Source organism: Diabrotica virgifera, chromosome 4, assembly GCF_917563875.1.
Source record: "Diabrotica virgifera virgifera chromosome 4, PGI_DIABVI_V3a".
Classification (NCBI taxonomy): domain Eukaryota; kingdom Metazoa; phylum Arthropoda; class Insecta; order Coleoptera; family Chrysomelidae; genus Diabrotica; species Diabrotica virgifera.
Genome location: NC_065446.1, coordinates 179311354 through 179336160, shown reverse-complemented (window position 1 = coordinate 179336160; position 24807 = coordinate 179311354). Strand labels below are relative to the sequence as shown.

The following is a 24807-nucleotide window of genomic DNA, read 5'->3' as shown; positions in this document are numbered from 1 at the left end:
ACATTTGTTCAATCATCAATAGATTTTTAATTCTCGAAAATCAATTCGAAAATCGCGAATATGTTTCAATTGACACAGTATAGTGTAAGAAATATAGTTAGGAGATGCAAAACGTTATGTTTTGTCATCACAAAACCTACAAACGTAGGAAAAAGTAAAATAAGCGAAGCAGATAGAAGGGGATTAAGACGCATTATAGTGAAAAACCGACGTGCAACTTATCTAGATTTAAGTAGTTTTTGGAGTAAACTGGTTGGAACACACGTTTCTAGATCGACATGTCACTGAGAAATCCACAAATTAAGATTTTCTACTTACAAAGTGATTGATAAAGTTAAAAAAATCAATAGGAATCCTTGTGAAAATTTTAATTTTATCTCAGACTAACGAAAATCCAGTCTTAAACATTACAACACAAAAAAAATAAGTTAAAATGGTCAAAAGAGCATTGAGGTTGGACAAATTCACTAAGGGATACAATACAATGGAGTGATGAATCCAGATTTGAAGTTTGTGTTGGAGTCGAGTTGGATACAGTAGGAGTCAAGTTATACGCAGGAAAAGTAAAGCTTTTCAGCTTAACAAAAAAGAGTTTAAACTGGATTGGTGACCACGGTATACTACTTCTGGAATACGTTTCTAACAGTCCCGACTTGTCCCCGAGAAAAACTTTTGCGCCTCTTTTTTACGCGAAATAAAAAAAACTTCGAGGAAAGATCCTGCTTGATCCGTTAAAGAATTGAAGCAAAACTTGCAAAAATATGGGATTCATTTACATCAGAGTGTTGTCAGAACTTTATAAAAACTATGCCCGCCCCGAAGAATTTTGAATTAAAAATAAAAAAGATGTCACTTAGTTGTAAACTTCCACATTTGTTTTGTTAAAATTAGATATTTTTTGAGTTATTTTTTAATTTGTTATTATTCTGTTTATTTAATCGTTCTTATTAATTTAAAACATATTTTGTATACTTCTGGTAATCCAAAAATTATCGATGAATTAAAACTTTCAAAAGTTTAGGTATGCTGGACTTTTGTTTTTGTTCTATAAAATTGGATTTTCTTTTAAATCTACATTGGGCCAACTGATATGGGAAAAGGCTCGTATTGACAAAATTTCAAAATAAAATTCAGGAAACTCGGGATCTTGTTAAACGGTCACTTGTAAAAGAATCTGACAGAATGTTAAAGCATTCTAATCATAGATTTAATGTTGAAAAAGTAGGTCAAAGTGTTAGAGTGCGAATTCCAAAAGTTGATAGAACTAAGGCCGATAGCCGAAACATTATTGCCATTATTATTTCTGTTATAGAAGAAAAGCTATACAAGCTAGGCAATAAGCATGGCATTTTAAAACAACTTCATGCAAGAAATGAACTTACCACCTGCAAGGAAAGACTTATTTTATTCAATGAAGCGCCTGATACTGAGATAAGTCTCAGTGAATGCGTTCGTAAAGATTCGAATTTAGGCAGTCAAGGATTCTGCCACTGCAATTATTGTAGTAGCCAATGCAATTAAAAACGCTGCAAACGCAAAAATGAAGCTTTCTTTGTAATTCTAAGTGCCACAAGAGCCTTTAGTTCGTGTGCATGAGTGTGTTTTTATTTATAAGGTGTCTAGTTGAGTTTTTTATTGGTAAATTCTGTTTAAATGTTTAACTTTATTATGAAATTTCAACAATAGTGAAGCCCAAAATGCGTTTTTATTACATTGACCAGGATTCTTAGGAAAGTATTAATATTAATAACCGGTAAATCTAATTATAAAGGCATTATTAATCACATTGACCAGCTGCTACGGTTACTATTAATATTTATCGGTAATTATTAATACAGACCGGATTTATCACATCAACCGTAACATATATATTAGGTCACTATACTTAGTAGAAGCAGAGTTATAGCTAATGAAAAATAGGTTCATATTCGTCAAATTCCAAATCGAATATTTTAACGTGCCATAACCAAAAAACGAAGCACTCTTTTGGGGAAAACTCATTTTAACTTTTTTAAAGTATTTAAAAAATGGTTATTTTTGTTTTTAAAAAAAATTTTTAGCATCAAAAGTAAACAAGTTACGCTCAAAATAAAGTTGGTCTCTTTTTTTTTGGTAAGAAATCGGGAAAATCACCCCCTAATTAGCATTTCAAATGAACTTAATTGTTACCACTTCACAAGCTTTTTACTCGCGTATGTATTGATCATATGATCTGTAAGTTTCATCGGTTCAAAGTCCTTATTTTTGAAGGAGCTGTAGTTAAAAGGGCTTGAACGAGTTACTTATCACGGGTGTATGCAAATGTAGAAACACCGAATCTTAACCAATTTTTGTCTTACAGAAAAACAAAAAAATACTAAATATTCAGAAAAGTAAAGCCGACTTTTTTTATTGTTTAAGATTTTTGGTATCTCTAACAATTTTTTTTGTCCGACATTGTTTAAACCATTGTTTAAATCCATTGTCCATTGTTTTAATCTCCAATAAGTTATTTTGAAAAAAAGCATTTTTTTTCAAAATTAAAATTTTTAAAAATTTTACTTTAAAACCAAATTTTTTCAAAAATAAGAACTTTGAATCGATGAAACTTGCAGATCATATAAACACAACATAAGTAAAGTAACTTATGAAGCGATAACGATTTATTTCATTTAAGTTGCTAATTGGGGGGGGGGGGTGATCTTCCTGATTTTTTTTTGCCAAAACAAAAGGGATCAACTTTATTTTGAGCGTAACTTGCTTACATTTGATGCTAAAATTTTTTTTAGAAAAAAAGAAATAAAGTTTTTTTTAAACACTTTAAAAAAGTTGTAATAATGTGTTTTCTCCAAGAATGCTTCATTATTTGGATATTTCACATTAAATTAATCTATTTGGAATTTTTCGAATATGAACCTATTTTTCATTAGCTGTAACTCTGCTTTTGCTAGATATAGACACCTAATACATACACCTTTTTTCACTTTTTTATAGGCTATAGTTTTGCTAAGAATATTTTCTTCGACAAGACTTACGTTTTGAGTTATTTGCAAAAAACCGTCTAAAAACGTGGTTATTTTGTTGAAAAATGAACATATTCAGTTGCAAATAACTCGAAAAGTATTTATTTGGTGAAAAAACTCTATAGAACAAAAGTTGCTTAAAATTAGTCAGTTTATCCATTTCGGGACTTATCTTGGACATATATTTTTTCACCCCCGAGATGGGGTGAAAGTCACCCCCAGGACAAAAGCACACATCGGCACCATATCACTTTTTTTCTTTGACATGTTAAATTTACAGCAAATTGTTCTTTAAAATTTACAGCAAATACCGTTAAAGAATGTACTAACAAAATTATGAAATATTTTTGACCGGTATTTATTAAATTTTCCAATTACATATTCGTTATTAATAAAACCATGTTACTTGTCAATTTTAGATATGAAGACGACACTGATTTCGGAATTTCCTCAGATCATCTTAATACAGATTCGGATAGCGACAATGCTGTCGCCAGATTAGACGAAAAACTTAATAAAAACCAAATAAGTCCTATAAAACAAAACATACCAGTTTCAGATTCAGACTCTGATTCGGACAGTGATGTGCAATAGTAAGTAGACCAATAATGTTAAAATACTTTAATTAAAGTTAATTTTAATGAGCATGATTTTAGAAAATTGGTGATACCTAATACCAAAAATTATGTAAACATAACAGTATTTCTTTGCTTTGTTGTGTTTAATTTTTTTGAACTTACTTTCGTTACTTTTTATAAGTTGTATTCCAACTATTTATAGCTTTTACGACCAATATCGCACCCTTGAATGTACGAGCTGTTTTATCGAGAGTTCTCAGTGCACTTAATAACGATAAGTTTTGAATGTCTTTATGGCACTCAAAACTGTGTGAAAATGCCTTAAAACTCACCATTTTAACCCTAATTTTCAACGAAAGCTTTTCGTTTATAAATTATCTGTGTGTTATTGCGTTGCCGCCCTTGCAATACTTAGAGCAGATTTATCGATGGTTTCTTATGTAGTTGTGTCTTCTGAATCCAAATCTGAAAACGGAATTTCGATATCTCTAACCGTCTTTGAGATAATCGACCTCAAAGTCTAAAATATGACGTCACAATCATTTTATTTTCTGCCGGCACCCTAACCGTCAGCTGAAATCGTTGCTAGTAAGTAGGCTAGTTTTTTTTTAATCTGAATTTGTCAAGCAAAGCATAGGTTATTTGAGTTTGACATTTGAGTTTGACACTTCGTGAATGTCAAACTAAATTTTTAATGAAGTATTAATAAAATATCAATGACATTTGATAGTGAATATAATTATTATAATATAAAATAAATAAGATGTTCAAAAATACAATTTGAGTATATTTTGAAAACAATAAGTTATTAAAAACTTTAAAAAGTTTTATACGACTATACGGCCTCCCCTTTATTGATAAATCATTGACTGTTGATTTGTTATGAAATGAAAATTGTTATTATAGTCGGTTCGCTAAACTCAGACACAACTGGCTAGTGATTTTAGTAGGTAATTTTTTAGTTTTTTGACAAAATTGGCAAAATTACTAATTATTTAGTAATTATGAACTATGTATTTAGTAATTATTTTTTTTGCCAAATTGGCAAAACTACTGACTAAAATCACTAGCCAGTTGTGTCTGAGTTTAGCGAACCGACCATATGAAATGTTGTTTGGAATCAAAAATTATGGTCTGATATGTGCATCCTTCTAGTGGAAAAAAATATTTGAAATTTTTTCTCAAATTTTGGATACCAACAACATTTTCATTTACATATAACTCTTTTATTTTTAATTTGACGAAGAAAAGTTATTCTTCATAAAAAGTTCTTCATGGTCTAAGATTTATGATGCAACCATCATATATCAAATTTTATTAATTTTATACGAGGTATATAAAAAATATGAATTTCGATGAAGAGTAAAATACCTTTATAGTTCAAAATATTTAAATTAGAATGATATAATTGCACATTAAAACATAATTTTTAATTCTAAACAACTTTTTATAATAGCAATTTTCCATATTATGAATTAAAATACGCAAATAAACAAAGTTTTCCTTATGATAATCCTCGCATTTTCAGCTTGTTAAAAATAAGTTCATGGCCCCACTCGAAAATCGATTCTGGATCCGCCCTTGTGTCAGTGACCATTGATACCTTCTTCTGCACAAGCTAGCACAAATAATCCCCGGACAAAAAATCCCGGACAAATAATCCCCACAAATTTTTTTGGACAAAATATCCCCACAAAAAATCCCGGACAAAAATCCCCAAGAAATATTTGCTGCCGAATAGTTCTCTAAAAGTTTTCCTGAAATTTTAACAAAGGACACCGCACACATCTTATGGAAAATATAATAGGTTTGTTCTAGCATCAGTTTCAAATGGTTTGAAACCATCAGCGAATAAGGGACCAGCGCGAGTAGAGAGGATAGCACTGGTGACTGTATTATGTTCTCTCACTGACCAACTGTTTGCTGACGGTTTCTGACTAGTTTTACTGTTTGTTAGAACAAACCTAATGTCACTCAAATTCAATAAAATTTATATGAATAGATTCGTTTCAAATTAACGGTCAATTCTTATCATTGCGCCAACTCTTAATTTTCAATAATAAGAGCAGAAATTGATATAAATCAATCTGAAATTAAATGGGTAGGTACATAAATTAGAGAGAGAAAAAATATTGAAAAATACCCAAATTATCGGTACTTCATAAATCTTCTCGGGCTATTAAGCATCTTATTATAATATTTTCACTAATCCGCTTAGGCCCAGCGGGGTTTAAGCTGTTTTGAATAGCACCCAGAGCAATAGTGATTATAACTGACACGTTTATGGACTCCAAAAATGTGATTTCAATAAACTTTAATTGCAATTTGCGCCGTAATCAATAATAATTAAGAGTTGGCGCAATGATAAGAATTTACCGTTAATTTAAAACGAATCTATTCGTATAAATTTTATTGAATTTGAGTGACATTATATTTTCCATAAGATGTGTGCGGTGTCCTTTCGAATTCCAATTCCATGCTGAAATATACTCCATCTAATTTACTTACCGTTGCACGTCATCCGCGTCATATCCCGTGACGTCACGTAATACCAACACGAAATATTTAGGCGGTAGGTGTGTTCTTTTTTAGAATCACTTTGTCGAGTACACTGGTACTGGTATTACAGCCACTAGACATATTTTATTAAGAAATAATATTTAAAGATTTCTATTAATCTTGACTCAAAGAAATACACAATAATATGTTTCATTTAATTTGTATAAATGCATTATAAAGCGTTTTTGATGACACTATATATTTGTTTATATTCTTTACTATAAGTATTTGTTTCATTATATTTACTGTTTTTATTATGTACTTTAACGTAAGATTATAACTTAATTCTTGTTTTATATTTCTAAAAATTTTATTTATTTACATTGAATATTAATTTGTTTTGCTGTATAATCCACTTCCGCCAAAATTGTGTGATGTATTTGATTTAAAATGAATTCAAGAATTTTTTGTAATTGGGCAACAATGTCAACGTAGATCTCTAACGTAGAGTAGTATAACGTATAGCAGTAGAACTGCAACGGTAAGTAAATTAGACGGACTGTAGTTATTTTTCTACGGCCGTTCTAAAAGAGCCACTTTCACGCACGCATATTGTTTCCGAAAGTGGCACTTTCCCGCACGGCGTGCGGGAAAGTAAAATACCTTGTAATATGGCATTATAATATATTATAATACATGCAATATACTAATATCTAGATATTATTGACTAATTTATTTCAAATGTATCTTATTGTATTCATGTTTTAATGAAATTAACGCAATTATTTCATTCATATGAGATTCTGACCAATAGAAAGCTACAGAAATCTAAATTAAATTGATAATTTTTGATAATTTCCCGTCGTCAAGTATATTACGTCAGATGCCCTTCGTTGCTATGAAAAAATACATTCAGTGACATTAATGACAATTAATGTTTTAAAAATTATAAAAGTGATGACTTTAACCGTAAAATATTTATAACAACTGTGTGTTTAATTGTACTAATTTGTACTTACATAAATAAATTACAATAAAATTTTGGTTTTTAACAGTTTTATTCATGAAATAATCGCAACAAATGGCACTCGATCTCTAAAATTAATATAGAATTTTAGAGCTATTGTGCAATTACTACTGATAATTGGATGAAATAAAATGATTTTGACATAATATTTAAAAGTCAGATCAGTAGACTATTACAATGGTTTTGAATCGTCGCCATGGAAACCAATATCGTCGTCGTGGTAACCCATTATATTGAAAGTTTGGTTTTGACAACCTTGTCAAAGAATTAATTTGTGTATTTTCACTTCTAAATAAAAATTGATATAACTCTATTTTTTGTGGCTTTTTTCCAAACGTACGGCCCTAGAAAAAATATTGTTCCTAACTCATGCGGAAAGTGTCTTCCCCGCACTCGACTGCTTGCCCGAACTCTGCTATCGCGTTGTTCGGGTCAACGGCAGTCTCGTGCGTGAAAGTATCACTTTCCGCACTAGTTAGGAAAATAGCTATGTACGAGTATTTCCTAACTAGTGATACTTTCACGCACGAGACTGCCGTTGACCCGAACGACGCGATAGCGGAGTTCGGGCAAGCAGTCGAGTGCGGGGAAGACACTTTCCGCATGAGTTAGGAACAATATTTTTTCTAGAGCCGTACGTTTGGAAATAGCCACAAAAAATAGAGTTCTATCAATTTTTATTTAGAAGTGAAAATACACAAATGAATTCTTTGACAATGTTGTCAAAACCAAACTTTCAATATAATGGGTTACCACGACGACGATATTGGTTTCCATGGCGACGATTCAAAACCATTGTAATGGTCTACTGATCTGACTTTTAAATATTATGTCAAAATAATTTTATTTCATCGAATTATCAGTAGTAATTGCACAAGAGCTCTAAAATTATTGAATTTTTCCCCAGTGTCACTTTGACAGTTTTAATTTCACGAGCCGAAGGCGAGTGAAATTATTTCAAAGTGTCACAAGGGCAAAAATTCTATATTAATTTTAGAGATCGAGTGCAATTTGTTGCGATTATTTCATGAATAAAACTGTTCAAAACCAAAATTTTATTTTAATTTATTTATGTAAGTGTACAAATTAGTACAATTAAACACACAGTTGTTATAAATATTTCACGGTTGAAAGTCATCACTTTTATAATTTTTAAAACATTAATTGTCATTAATGTCACTGAATGGATTTTTTCGTAGCAACGAAGGGCATCTGACATAATATACTTGACGACGGGAAATTATCAAAAATTATCGATTTAATTTAGATTTCTGTAGCTTTCTATTGGTCAGAATCTCCTATGAATGAAATAATCGCGCTAATTTCATTAAAACATTATTATTAAATTAGTAAATAATGTCTAAATATTAGTTTATTGCATGTATTATAGTATATTATAATGCCATATTACAAGGTATTTTATTTTCCCGCACGCCGTGCGGGAAAATTTACTTTCACGCACGCCGTGCGGGAAAGTGCAACTTTCGGAAACGAAATGCGTGCGTGAAAGTGGCTCTTTTAGCACGGCCGTAGAGAAACTTTATTTGTGATATATTTGTGTTAACTTGATTTGTTTATACATGACAAAAATTTTGTTTTTTTTTTCAAATGTTATTTCAAAAATCGTGGAAAATATGGGGAATGAGCTAAGTCCCCGTTTTGATGACAGGCGCTTAATGCGCATTTTGATAACGCGCGATTACAACTACATACATTTTACTTGAGACCGTTCACATGCCAACGCGCATCTGAATGACCTAAAACGCACGTTAGCATGTGAACAGTCTTCAGTAAAATGTATGTAGTTGTAATCGCGCGTGAATCGCAATGAAAATGGGGCCTTAGCTCATTCCCCATATCTTCCACGATTTTTGAGAAAACTCACACTCTTTTGTCATGTAAAATTTGAAGTTTTCAACATGGAATTGGAATTCGAAATTTGTTAAAATTTCGGGAAAACTTTTAGATATGGGCCATTCCACGAACATACGCCTGTTTTGGATTACTTCGACAACGAATATTTTACTGTGCAACATAAGAAGTACGAAAGTAAATGGCGCTAATAATTATTCCAATAAACAACAATGTAATTTGCAATTTACTTTCGTTCTTCTTATTTTGCACAGTAAAATATTCGTTGTCGAAGTAATCCAAAACAGGCGTATGTTCGTGGAATAGGGTATAAGTATTCGGCAGCGAATATTTCTTGGGGATTTTTTTCCGGGATTTTTTGTGGGGATACTTTGTCCAAAAAAAATACAATAAGTAATACTAAAATATAAAATTTGTACTAACTCGATATGTTATTGACTTACTAATCGTGGTATTTTCTTTTTATTGACTTCCTCTTTCAGTATAGGTAACCACATCCTACTGCATTCTACCGAGGAATTTGCAAGAATTTTTGAAATATATTTGAAAGAATCAGATAGTAAAAAGAGAAAAATCAAAGAAGCGGCTCTAATTATGCTAAATGAATGCCAATTGTGTCGCAAATTCCTCGGTAGAATGCAGGAGGATGTGGTTACCCATACTGAAAGAGGAAGTCAATAGAAAGAAAATACCACGATTAGTAAGTCAATAACATATCGAGTTAGTACAAATTTTATATTTTAGTATTACTTATTATTGTATATCTATAGATATATATATATATATATATATATATATATATATATATATATATATATATATATATAAAAACAAAATATGCACAAGATGGAATGCAACCATAGACACGTGTTTCTGACTTATTAGTCGTCATCAGTATGATATAGCTAAACAGGAGCAATGCAACCAATTTGTGGCTGTAATGTTAGAAGACCCTCAGGATTCGAGAGCAACAACTAACAAATCCACGGAGGAAGCTACAGCTACCTGAGGCAAGGAATGCCAAACGTTTAGAACGTTTTAAACAATCAAACAAGGAGAGGTTAGCGCGAGTTAATAGATATCGGCATGGCTCGCAATAAGTATGAAAAACAAAATATGCACAAGATGGAATGCAACCATAGACACGTGTTTCTGACTTATTAGTCGTCATCAGTATGATATAGCTAAACAGGAGCAATGCAACCAATTTGTGGCTGTAATGTTAGAAGACCCTCAGGATTCGAGAGCAACAACTAACAAATCCACGGAGGAAGCTACAGCTACCTGAGGCAAGGAATGCCAAACGTTTAGAACGTTTTAAACAATCAAACAAGGAGAGGTTAGCGCGAGTTAATAGATATCGGCATGGCTCGCAATAAGTATGAAAAACAAAATATGCACAAGATGGAATGCAACCATAGACACGTGTTTCTGACTTATTAGTCGTCATCAGTATGATATAGCTAAACAGGAGCAATGCAACCAATTTGTGGCTGTAATGTTAGAAGACCCTCAGGATTCGAGAGCAACAACTAACAAATCCACGGAGGAAGCTACAGCTACCTGAGGCAAGGAATGCCAAACGTTTAGAACGTTTTAAACAATCAAACAAGGAGAGGTTAGCGCGAGTTAATAGATATCGGCATGGCTCGCAATAAGTATGAAAAACAAAATATGCACAAGATGGAATGCAACCATAGACACGTGTTTCTGACTTATTAGTCGTCATCAGTATGATATAGCTAAACAGGAGCAATGCAACCAATTTGTGGCTGTAATGTTAGAAGACCCTCAGGATTCGAGAGCAACAACTAACAAATCCACGGAGGAAGCTACAGCTACCTGAGGCAAGGAATGCCAAACGTTTAGAACGTTTTAAACAATCAAACAAGGAGAGGTTAGCGCGAGTTAATAGATATCGGCATGGCTCGCAATAAGTATGAAAAACAAAATATGCACAAGATGGAATGCAACCATAGACACGTGTTTCTGACTTATTAGTCGTCATCAGTATGATATAGCTAAACAGGAGCAATGCAACCAATTTGTGGCTGTAATGTTAGAAGACCCTCAGGATTCGAGAGCAACAACTAACAAATCCACGGAGGAAGCTACAGCTACCTGAGGCAAGGAATGCCAAACGTTTAGAACGTTTTAAACAATCAAACAAGGAGAGGTTAGCGCGAGTTAATAGATATCGGCATGGCTCGCAATAAGTATGAAAAACAAATCCGTGGATTTGTTAGTTGTTGCTCTCGAATCCTGAGGGTCTTCTAACATTACAGCCACAAATTGGTTGCATTGCTCCTGTTTAGCTATATCATACTGATGACGACTAATAAGTCAGAAACACGTGTCTATGGTTGCATTCCATCTTGTGCATATTTTGTTTTTCATACTTATTGCGAGCCATGCCGATATCTATTAACTCGCGCTAACCTCTCCTTGTTTGATTGTTTAAAACGTTCTAAACGTTTGGCATTCCTTGCCTCAGGTAGCTGTAGCTTCCTCCGTGGATTTGTTAGTTGTTGCTCTCGAATCCTGAGGGTCTTCTAACATTACAGCCACAAATTGGTTGCATTGCTCCTGTTTAGCTATATCATACTGATGACGACTAATAAGTCAGAAACACGTGTCTATGGTTGCATTCCATCTTGTGCATATTTTGTTTTTCATACTTATTGCGAGCCATGCCGATATCTATTAACTCGCGCTAACCTCTCCTTGTTTGATTGTTTAAAACGTTCTAAACGTTTGGCATTCCTTGCCTCAGGTAGCTGTAGCTTCCTCCGTGGATTTGTTAGTTGTTGCTCTCGAATCCTGAGGGTCTTCTAACATTACAGCCACAAATTGGTTGCATTGCTCCTGTTTAGCTATATCATACTGATGACGACTAATAAGTCAGAAACACGTGTCTATGGTTGCATTCCATCTTGTGCATATTTTGTTTTTCATACTTATTGCGAGCCATGCCGATATCTATTAACTCGCGCTAACCTCTCCTTGTATATATATATATATATATATATATATATATATATATATATATATATATTTGTACAAATATTTTCGACCGTACTGTGTTAAATAGTGATTTTTTGAATAACGGTATTTAAAATAATTTTTTATTTCATCTGACCGAATTGCCGTTATTCAAAAAATCACTATATATATATATATATATATATATATATATATATATATATATATATATATATTGTTATATTTCTATTTGATATAAAAATTAAAATTTGATAATTATAAACAAAATTCACTTTAATATAAAATATTTTTAATTTTCTCAACCTCGGGCATATAAATTTAGAACAACCTGTATACAACAAATTGTTATATTTAATTTTAAGAAGTGATTAGAATAAGCGTACGAAACTCGGAACAATGTGCTTAGATAAACAAAGTGAATGACGCGTACCATTATCGTTCTTCTCGGAAGGTCGATCATTAGCCGATGCTAAATAAGACTTAGTAGAAATAGAGAATAGGTCATTAAAATTTTGTAATTAGTAGAAAGTAATTTTAGAATGGGAATTAACTATTTTTCTTTTGAAATCCATTAAGCATATTTAGAAAGTTTAAAAATTGGTTTTGAGGAATACTGCGAATGAGAGTTGGTGGTGGAAGTTTGATTTGTGAATCTGGAAGGGATATTTAGAAAGTAGGGGAATGAATGACAAACAGAGATCAGAATGTTTTGAGCTGTCGAGAAGTGAAGTCGAGTAGTAGACGGTAGTGTTCGAGGAGTGAGAAAGCCGGTGTAGTTCCGTGAGTGTGGAGTATCTATCGTGGAACGAGAAGTAGGCCAGGTCGAGAGTAAAAGAACCTCCTTGAGCCCAGAGTGTCCCGGTAGCTGATAGCAGTTTCGAAAAGGGTAGAACACAGCATCACGACAAAAGCAGGAACGAGAGCTATTCGAGCTAGTTTTTCAAAGGAGAACATCACTGGAAGCCAGGACGAGGTTTGATCGCAGCCAAGGATAGCAGGAAAGGGTCTTGTGTGAGGACATTTTCAGTTCACCAGGAAAAGGTCAGTCTCATTTGTTTGGACATGAATGTATGGGTTTTTCGTATTAAATTCCATATAAAAAATTGAATAACATAATCAATAATATCAGAAAAGCTTCATCAAACTTAAATAGAGTTGTTCCTAATAACTCCTAATAGTTAAATGTTAATAAAAACTTTCAATTGAAAACCAAAAGGAAATAAGATTCCCATTTGTAAATGTTATGTTTAAGAATAATAAGAAATAGCAAATATTAAGCATTGATTGCCTTTTAAATAAAATAAAAAATATTTTGATTATAATTGTAACCCATATGTGTATTTTTTTTTACTTTTTTCTTTTCTATCCCGATTAGGAACCATTAAGAAATATTTAGAAGCCACGGAAGTAAGTAATTAATTTATAATTCGCCCTGAGATTGAAAACATATTGATATGTGATCTGGTTAATTAATTAGATTAGTATTAATACATTGATTAAATTAAGTAACATATAAGATATTATCTCATATCAATAATCAAGATCACATCAACTGTCGTCCAACGTGGAAAGCATTGAAAAATATTTCTAGTGGCAAATTTGAAGGATAGAAAGAGTAAAGCCGGTATTTGAAAATTTATATGCCTGTGGTAAAAAGTGAGATACTTACATTGGATAACATAAAATTTTAGATCTCTTTAGGTACAAATTTTGCATAACTGATTTAATATTTTAATTTTACGATATTTACATTTGATATATTTATTGACAATTTATAATATTTGGGTGAGAAAAAGTCGTTTTGGGTAACATACTATTAAAATTTCACATTTGGCGGGGATAGTACTTCTTGAAAACAAATGTCTGTGACAAGAAGCCAAAGCAAAGACAACAAAAAACAAAAAGAACATTCAGATCAAGAGGAAAATTCAGACCAAGAAGATATCTTAAACACAACAATCATGGAAACAGGAAAAAAAGAATTGTCAGAATTAGAAAAGATATTACAACTTATGCAACTCCAGTCACAAAAAAAGGATGAAGCAAAACGAACAATGGATAAAAATCAGGAAGAAACATCAAAGAAAATGGATAAAGTGGATAAAAAAATGGATGAAACACAACAAAAAATGGATGAAACACAACAAAAATTGGATCAAAAAATGGATGAGACACAACAAAAAATGAAACAAGCAATAGAAGAGAACAACAAGAAAATGGAGGAACGCATAGAAAAGTATGAAGTGAAAATTAAAGATCACATGCAACAACAAGAGACAGAGATTAAAGAAATCAAAAGCAAAATAAATGAGATAACGAATTGCCAGAAAAAAGAAATGGAAAGTTTGGAAAACAAGTTGCAAAACGCTATTCAAGCAGACATAGAAGAAGTGGAAAGAAAGATTGCAGAAATCAATACTCAACAAAATGTCGGAAAAAGAAGAGAAATGGTTATACATAGCACAGATGACGTGAAGATAAGGTTTGGCGGGGATGTAAGAAGATTACACCCAGTGCCGTTCATAAATAGCCTGAAAAAGAAAATACAGCACATCGGAAATTTCGAAACAGCAAAAGAAACTATCAGAAACCATCTCAAAAATGAAGCAAGCCTATGGTTCGATTGCAAAGAAGAAGAATTTGACAGTTGGCAACAATTTGAACAAAAATTTTTGAATTATTTCTGGGGAAAAGTCCAACAATTGGAAATTAACAAGGAATTGCAAAATGGGAAATACAATGATAGGATGGGTATATCAGAAAGGACATATGCATTACAAATTTACTATAACGCAAAACATTTACAATATAATTACTCATCGGAACAATTAGTCGAACTGATTGCAAGACATTTCGAAGAAACGCTGGAAGACCATATCACATTGCAAAACTACAAATACATAGATAGTTTATGCCAATTCCTACAAATAAGAGAATTACGTGTAAGAGAAACAAAATCAAGAAGGTCGCGAGAAGATTACAGGCCCCGAGAAACACAGGATTACAGAGATAGAAATCAAAATAGGAGGGACTATACAAGACGAGATTTTAATCCCAGAAGGGAAAACGAAAATAGAGACAACGGAAGAGGAAATTATGAACAAAGAAATAGGCAATGGAATGAGGACAGAAATCGAGAATACCAGAATAGAAACACCACACGCTCAAATCAAGAAAACAGAAATAATGGTAGACAAAATGAACAGGGATATCAAGAAAACCGAAACAGATCCGACAGACCAAGAGAAAATAGAAGAGAAGTAAATAATACCCAGACAGATGGATATGACGGAGAGAGACATTATGACGAAAATATAAACAACGATGAGCAACCGGCGTTTTTTCACGACGGCGCTCACTAAAAACCAAAAATCAAACAGGAATCTTTTGTAACCCCAAGGAGTTTATTAAATTGGCAAGAAACAACGAAAAGAAAAATGGAGTTAATTTAAAATTTGTGGATGGATTTATCAACGAGAAACCAATTAAAATTATGATAGACACTGGATCTGAAATAACATTGGTCAACAGAAAACTAATAGAAGAAGTTAACTTAACAAATTTAATTTACAAAATACCTAGGGTAAATTTAGTGGGCGCAAACAAACGGACATTGGCAACTATAAATGAAGGCATACGAGTAATGGTACGACTGGGTAAGAAGATGTATGCACTACAATGTGTAATAATGCCAAACATGTCACATGACATGATAGTAGGAGTTGACGAATTGGCAGAAAAACATGTAGTGATAGATTTTAAAAATAATACGATGAATCTAACAGAAGAAAAAGAAGAAGAACAGGACAAGGAACAGGAGAAACAAAATACGGACGAATCAGGTAAAGAACAAACAGTGGAAATGAATTTGGCAACGAAGCAAGGACAAAGAAGAAAAGGGAGAAAAAGTCAGAAAAAGACAAAAGAAAATGAAACCTGTGGCTCCTCAAAAGAAGAGTTGAGCCCAGAAGAAGAAAATTTGAGAGTATCAGAAACAAAGGAAACCTGGGATTCCTCAAAAGAAGAGACGAGCTCAGGAGAAGAAGAAATAAAGCAAAAAAATGAAAGCGAAAAAGATATGATCGAAACAGTGGCATTTGAAGAGGAGGCATATGAAAACGAGGATGCAGAATACACGATAAAAGTATGTGAAAAATCTGAGGAAAAAGACAGAAGATTAATATGGGAAAAAGGGAAAGACAACATAATAGCCGACACTCTAACACAGGATGAGGACACTGAAAATAAGGAAACAATTACTCTACAGGTGGGACTAATTAGAGTAATACAAGAAGAAGGGGTATAAGACGTAGATTAAAGTAAGGAAATATACAGGGAGTTGGTTTTGCCTCGAGAAAATTTATTTAAAAATGCAGATAAATTTTATCGAATACAAGGCGGGGATTTGTTATATTTCTATTTGATATAAAAATTAAAATTTGATAATTATAAACAAAATTCACTTTAATATAAAATATTTTTAATTTTCTCAACCTCGGGCATATAAATTTAGAACAACCTGTATACAACAAATTGTTATATTTAATTTTAAGAAGTGATTAGAATAAGCGTACGAAACTCGGAACAATGTGCTTAGATAAACAAAGTGAATGACGCGTACCATTATCGTTCTTCTCGGAAGGTCGATCATTAGCCGATGCTAAATAAGACTTAGTAGAAATAGAGAATAGGTCATTAAAATTTTGTAATTAGTAGAAAGTAATTTTAGAATGGGAATTAACTATTTTTCTTTTGAAATCCATTAAGCATATTTAGAAAGTTTAAAAATTGGTTTTGAGGAATACTGCCAATGAGAGTTGGTGGTGGAAGTTTGATTTGTGAATCTGGAAGGGATATTTAGAAAGTAGGGGAATGAATGACAAACAGAGATCAGAATGTTTTGAGCTGTCGAGAAGTGAAGTCGAGTAGTAGACGGTAGTGTTCGAGGAGTGAGAAAGCCGGTGTAGTTCCGTGAGTGTGGAGTATCTATCGTGGAACGAGAAGTAGGCCAGGTCGAGAGTAAAAGAACCTCCTTGAGCCCAGAGTGTCCCGGTAGCTGATAGCAGTTTCGAAAAAGGTAGAACACAGCATCACGACAAAAGCAGGAACGAGAGCTATTCGAGCTAGTTTTTCAAAGGAGAACATCACTGGAAGCCAGGACGAGGTTTGATCGCAGCCAAGGATAGCAGGAAAGGGTCTTGTGTGAGGACATTTTCAGTTCACCAGGAAAAGGTCAGTCTCATTTGTTTGGACATGAATGTATGGGTTTTTCGTATTAAATTCCATATAAAAAATTGAATAACATAATCAATAATATCAGAAAAGCTTCATCAAACTTAAATAGAGTTGTTCCTAATAACTCCTAATAGTTAAATGTTAATAAAAACTTTCAATTGAAAACCAAAAGGAAATAAGATTCCCATTTGTAAATGTTATGTTTAAGAATAATAAGAAATAGCAAATATTAAGCATTGATTGCCTTTTAAATAAAATAAAAAATATTTTGATTATAATTGTAACCCATATGTGTATTTTTTTTTTACTTTTTTCTTTTCTATCCCGATTAGGAACCATTAAGAAATATTTAGAAGCCACGGAAGTAAGTAATTAATTTATAATTCGCCCTGAGATTGAAAACATATTGATATGTGATCTGGTTAATTAATTAGATTAGTATTAATACATTGATTAAATTAAGTAACATATAAGATATTATCTCATATCAATAATCAAGATCACATCAATATATATATATATATATATATGTTATATAGAGCAATAGTCTTGATAAAGAAAATAAAATTTCGAAAGCTCGACTAATAAGTTCAAAGTGTTTCACTGAATAGCCCAAATATTTATTGACTGCATTCCCCAATAAAATTTAAAAAAAAAAAAAAAAAAAAAAAAAAATTTTTATTATATATATATATATATATATATATATATATATATATATATATATATATATATATATATATATATATATATATTATTAAGATTATTTATAATTTAAACATATTAAAGTCAGAATTTGGTATTAGTTTTTTGAAAGTAAATTAAATGTAAGACCAAATACTTACGATGCCGGGATAGTATCACGAGGTTTTTTCCTGGTTTTCCCTCGTGATTTACTATGGAGTCTCTAACGCAAGAATTTTACTGTCATCGTTGCATTTGGTTGTCTTTTTAAAGACAGATCACATGCTATGATAGTTCAGAGAAATAAGGAAAAAAATATCCTGTTGGTGACACAACCCCCTCCAGGCCGAAACCAATTTTTTTTAAATAGTATGGACATCTATATTAATAACCTATATGTTTCGTGCAGCCGATTTTGATGATATACATAGTTGTAAACAAATGAAGATCAATGAACGGTAAATTTTCGCTTTTTTCGTCTATAACCAAAAAGTTAAGTATTTTAAACAAATTTGGGAGTGAGAAACTGATAACGCGTATAAAAAGCTTCAATATGGCGTTCGCTGAATACGTCTGTCCTTATTGGTTGCTTATAAAATTGCAAAATAAATCATAAATTTTGAGTTTTTATAAATATCCATAACTTATGTAAAAATTAACTTAGAACGTTCTTATTACACGGAATGCTGAGACTTCTGGTGCTTAAATCATACCCTAAATTTAAAAGCCATTGGTCAAATAATTTAAAAGGTATTTAATTTGTTTATCCCAAATTAATTTTTTTTGCAACGCTATAAGTCAGAAAATGATGATGTTACACTAATACTTTGGATAGTTTATGAAAGAAGAAGATTTATACTATTAACTTAAATAAAAAAAATTACAAAAATAATTCTAAATACTGCAAAATTATTTTGCAAAAACATGTGTTATAAAAAATGGGGGGGCTAACTTCGTCTCTAATTGTCCTAGGACAATTGTTTTTCTTTCTAAATGTGTATAAAAATTCATTTTTTCCAAATATGAAAAAATAATTTTTCTACGGGTAACGGTTAAAAAGTTATTCTAATTGTTTATAAGTAAGCAAAAAATCGACGTGTTTTTGCAAAATAATTTTACACTGATTAAAATTACTTTTTGTAATTGTTTTTTAATTAAGTCAATAGTATAAACGTTCTTCTTCCATAAACTGTCAGACGTCTTACTGTAACCTCATAATTTTCTGACTTATAGTGTTGCAAAAAAAATGAATTTGGGATGAACAAATTAAATAACTTTTAAACTATTTGACCAATTGCTTTGAAATTTAAAATATAATTTAAGCACCAGAAGTCTCAGCAATTCGTGTAATAAGAAGGTTCTAAGTTAATTTTTACATAAGTTATGAATATTTATAAAAACTCAAAATTTATGATTTATTTTGCAATTTTCTAAGCAACCAATAAGGATAGACATATTCAGCGAACGCCATATTGAAATTATTTAGACGATTTATGAGATTCTTACTCTCAAATTTCTTTAAAATGCTTAACTTTTTGGTTATAGACGAAAAAAGCGAAAATTTACCGTTTTTTGATCTTCATTTGTTTATAACTATGTATATCATCAAAGTCGGCTGCAGGAAACATAAAGGAGCTTTATGCAAGTTTATTTTAGAGACCTAGGGACCCTCCCATTTTGTTATATCTAATAAAAGAATAATCTATGCCAAATCTTAACACTCTAGAACTTATGGAAAGCAGTGCTCAACAACATTTAGTTTTCATAAATTTCCGTAAAACACTTAAGCTCATCATTGCTATTGCTGCCGCACTTGGACATGATCCTGCGGATTTACCGCTTTCAAGAAGTTCTGTAAAAAGGAAACGAGACGCAGCAAGACAGAATTTTTCAACACAGATTAAATCAAACTTAGACATCAAAGAACCAATTGTTGTTCATTGGGACAGCAAAATCCTGCCCGACATTTTAGGTTCACAAAAGGTAGATAGACTACCAGTGCTAGTTTCCTATGCTGGTGGAAGTGAGAAACTACTGGGGGTGCCAAAATTGGCTAGTGGAACAGGTTTGAACATTGGAGATGCAGTACTTGAAACTCTTAAAACATGGGATCTCGATGATAAAGTCATTGGTATGGGCTTTGACACAACAGCCGTAAATAATGGTCTTAAGAGAGGTGCATGCACTTTCCTTGAAAATAAGCTGAATAAAGAACTTCTATGGTTGCCGTGTCGCCAGCACAAAATTGAAATCATTTTGGGCAAAGTATTTGCATTATGTTTGGGACCTTCAAGCTCTCCTGAAATTTCCATATTTAAAAGGTTGAAGGAATCATGAAATGCAGTTGATCGATCAGATTACACACCATGAATTTTTCCTCCTGGAGAAGCCGAGTTAAAAAACAGTGCCATCGAGTCCTTGCTACATCATCTTAGTAAGAAAAACCAGCCTCGAGATAACTACCTCGAACTTATTGAACTGACGCTGTTGGTGTTGGGACAACGACAACCAATAGAAAAAATTCACTGGAGAGCACCTGGGCCTATAAACCACGCTCGGTGGATGGCTAAGCTTATTTACGCATATAAGTTGTACCTTTTCCTAGGTCAAGTCAAGGAGTTTACCATCTCACAAACAAGGAGAAAGAAAACTTAGACCGATTTATCCGTTTCGGTGCACTTTTGTAGGGGAAAAACTGGGTTGAGGCTCCAATCAGCGCCAATGCAGCTTTCAACGACCTAATTTTTTGGAAAGAGGCTGGGAAATACAGCGTCATTGATGAAGATATAGCTAAAACTATCAAAAAAGCCTTGCGCCACATTTGTGGTACCTATTTGACGAAATGGTCGGGTTATCACTTTTTTCCAATAAAGTGAGCCTTGAAAACAAAGTGAGCATAGTGAATAAGATGTCTGTCCAGGCACCGCCAAGGATGATTAGAGGAAATGCCGATTTCCTAAACGATGAATGTGAATTGGCAGATTTTGCTAATAGTAGTACAATGTTTGTTGTTTACTAAGCTCAACATTATGCAAGGCTTTTTAAACAAGCACCCAAGTGAATGGGAACAGGACCCAGAGTTTAAAGAGGCAAAAAATACAGTAAATAAAATCGAAAGTGGTCAATGACATCACAGAAAGAGGTGTAAAACTATTTCAAGATTTTAACAAACTCATAACAAATGATGAGGACGAAAAACAGCTGTTACTGCAGATTGTAGAGGCTAATCGAAAACAAGTCCCGACTGAGCCAACAAAGAACGCCGTTCTAGAAAGTCTACAGAAACCATGAATTTCCAAAGACAAAATTTAAAGAGTTCATTTTTATTATGGTCTTCAGTGTAAAATGTACTTATTTTAAACATGGGTTCCAATGTAAAATAAACAAATAAATTAGGTTTTTGTACCCTAACATGTCTTGTAATTTTTTCAAAAATCGATAAAAATATTCCCGTTTTCATTATTTAAACAGTATTGAGCCTTCCAAGTGACTTATGGCTTTCATATTTTGGCTCCTTACTTCTTTTATCAATTAGAAAAGAATTGGGGGGTCCCTTGGCTTTTACATTCAACTTGAGTTTTTCAGATAGGATCTTGAACCACCCAAAAAGGTTATTAATATAGATGTCCATACTACTCAAAAAATTTGGTTTTGGCCTGGAGGGGGATGTGTCACGAGAAAAATCTTATTCCTCTGGACTTTTTTTGTGACGGATATTCTTGAGTTGAGATTGATTTCATGTAATCGAATGAACTATCTTTTAGTAAAGTCATCCCAGGAACGCAACTCATAAATATTGGCGATATCATTTTAAAGTCTTCTACTTTAAAATGTATAATATACGACTGAATTGCTAATATATATGAGTCAGATTAAATAAATTATTAGAACAATTTTTTTACTTAGCAACAATATTTTTGTTTATTTTAGTAGTATTTTGTATTTTGACAACGAAACCCGATTTGGGCTTCGAAACGTTAATAAAATCACTTTTTGGTAAAATTGTGGCTTATTTCCCATTAAAAATAGTTGATTATAAAAATGCCACAAGGAAATAGCTTCAGAACAAATTTCATTGAACTACTTCACTTGATAATCAAGTATATTCAAATGGGAAATAAGCCACAATTTTACCTAAAAATGATTTTATTAACGTTTCGAAGCCATATGTATTCCATCTTCAGCAGCGGGTCAAGTGGAAGGAGAATTACCAACAGCTGATCCAGCCTGGACGCATGGTTCTAGTAAAGGATGATGGACTTCCTCCCTTGAAGTGGCAGTTAGGCAGAATTTTAAAAACTTACACCGGAAGTGACAATATTGTGCGGTCGGTTGTGATAAAGACAAACTCTGGTGAGATTAAACGACCGGTTGTGAAATTATGTGTTCTGCCTAACCAAGATCAATAACTTTTTGTTTGCAAACTATAAATAATTTATATGATCTTTGACATTTAAAAAAAACACTTTTTATTGAAACCCGGTCCTTGGGGTTTCAAGGTGGGGGAGTATATGTTAAGTACATTGACTTTGAAATTTATTAGACTCTGCCAATTATTGTACAAGTGCGTATTACCGAAGATTGCCGAACGAAGTGACCCAAGTTCATTCGCCAGGGTTACTGGGTGACGAAAAAGTACATAACGACGAGAATACACACAAAAACAACGCTTCGATGTTATTGTAATTTGTTTTAGATCTGTTGTATTAAAATTTACGTGAAATTCTGAAAAGTATTATTTTGTATTTTGACAACGACACCCGACTTGGGCGTCGAAACGTTAATAAAATCATTTTTAGGTAAAATTGTGGCTTATTTCCCATTTGAATATACTTGATTATAAAAATGCCACAAGAAAATAGCTTCAGAACAATACTTCACTTGATAGTGGTTCTAGCTCGACTGACAGCGCAGGTGACCTCCTTGCTGTGTGCTGTCGACATCGACCGCGACTTAACTAGTAGCATCCACCGCGACCTACACCTCCACCTCGACTCACTTGTTCTGTTCTTACCCTTATGGTACCGAGGTAGTTGTAGTGCTTCACTCTTTCTATTGGGGTTTTATTCACGTAGAATAAAAACTTCTGTTATTTTCTTGTTAGAAAGAGCTTTGTCTTATTTACGTCTATATTGATTTCATATTTTTGGCTGTCGTACGTGTTTTTGTTAATTATAGGTCTTCTAGGTTTTCCGGAAATACAACGGTCATCCGCATATCTGATGTTCAACCGGTGTCCTTTTAGTAGAAAGCTTTTTAAAAAACTTACATAGAAGTAAAAAACTTTGGTTTGTAGCTTGTAGTTTGTAATTTTTAAAATTATATAGGATGACTCCACTTCAAATCACTCAATTTTGGATCAAAAAAAAAAAACTTTTGGATGGTCCGGTCCTGAACATGGTAACACAAACTGTGTTTACATTTCAGTCCCAAAAAATCATCTCTTTTTTCAAGTAGTTTATATCCAAATAAACTTGAAAATAAGCAAAAAGTAATAGTATATAGTGCAGTTACCTTACGGAATAAACCAGTGAGTTTTTATTATTTATTTATTCAAAACATTACAAAGCATACCGTTTGTAAGGTTAAGGGACGGCCGAAAGGCCAGTTCTCGGAACTAGTTCTGGTTCTGAAACTGGTTCATAATTACTAATGAGTATACCAAATGATACCAGATCCGACCTAACTAATTTGTCAACAATCATGACTGAAGATCATCAACAACCTCAAAACAAAACCTCATATTCAACTGTGCTTAACAATGCTTCTTCAATTCAATTTCCTTCAAAGCTGCAAGCAATTTTATTTAATTCGCTACCTGATACTAAAATAGAAGAGTACTTAATAGCACTTGGTCAAGTTGTTCATCCACGGAATATTTTATTTTCATCAAGGCTATCAAATAACAGAATATGTATTTATCTCTCCAGCGAATCCCTGGTGGAAAAATTTATGTCCGGTCCAGCAGAAATATCAATTAAAGGCGAAAATCTAAAAGCACGAAAATTGATAACTCCAAACGAAAGACTGTTACTATCGGGTGTTTGCCCTTCTATTCCACATATTCTAATAGAGAATGAGTTAACCAAATTCGGTCTTAGATTAATGTCACCTTTAACCTTCCTTAGAATCGGTAGTCAACTTCCAGAATTTCAACACGTCCTCAGTTTTAGAAGACAAACTTATATTCAACCACTTGCAGATATAGACCTTCCCTCTTCTTTCTTAATGACATATGATCAAACTTCGTATCGCATATATTTAAGTTTAGATAAACCTTCATGTTTTATATGTAAGAACACAGGTCACATTGCAGCAAATTGTTCAAATCATAATCAACAAAACGATGCCTCTCATATCCAACACCAACCGCAACAACCAATACAACAACAACCAATACAACAACAACCAATGCAACAACAACCAATACAACAACAACCAATACAACAACAACAACCAATACAACAACAACCACAAGAATCCCTCAAGTCTATTCCATCACCCCTAGAAATGGAACCAAATCATCCAGTCAGTAATTCTAATGCCGAACCTTCACTTAACCAACAAACAGATACTAATTTAATGCCCCCCGTATTAATTATGGAAACTAATTGTATATCTAAGGATCAGTCAACGACCAATAAGAGAACAATTTCGGAAATTAATACTACTCCATCTCCCACTGAAGAATTAAATAAAGAATTTAAAGTACCAACACAAACCAAAAAGAAACAAAAAAAGCAAACTGAATCTACCAGATCAATTCAGGAAATAATGATGCCAACAAAAACAGTATTTCACGATACGTCAAATAATTTTAACTTAACATATGAACAAACACTTGACTTTTTTGAAAATTATACTAGCTCGACTGATCCCATTAGTTTATTACAAACATACACAACGG

The 24807-nt window shown here is 32.6% G+C and overlaps 1 protein-coding gene across 3 annotated transcripts in view; it reads left to right on the top strand.

Annotated features, from left to right (window-relative positions):
* LOC126883268 (transcriptional regulator ATRX-like) overlaps positions 1–24807 on the top strand; it is a 442769-nt gene that overhangs the window by 197321 nt on the left and 220641 nt on the right. For all 3 annotated transcript variants that reach the window (XM_050648594.1, XM_050648595.1, XM_050648593.1), the window contains one exon: positions 3422–3595. In XM_050648594.1, the coding sequence (XP_050504551.1) occupies positions 3422–3595 (174 nt within the window). The remainder of the gene's footprint in view (positions 1–3421; positions 3596–24807) is intronic.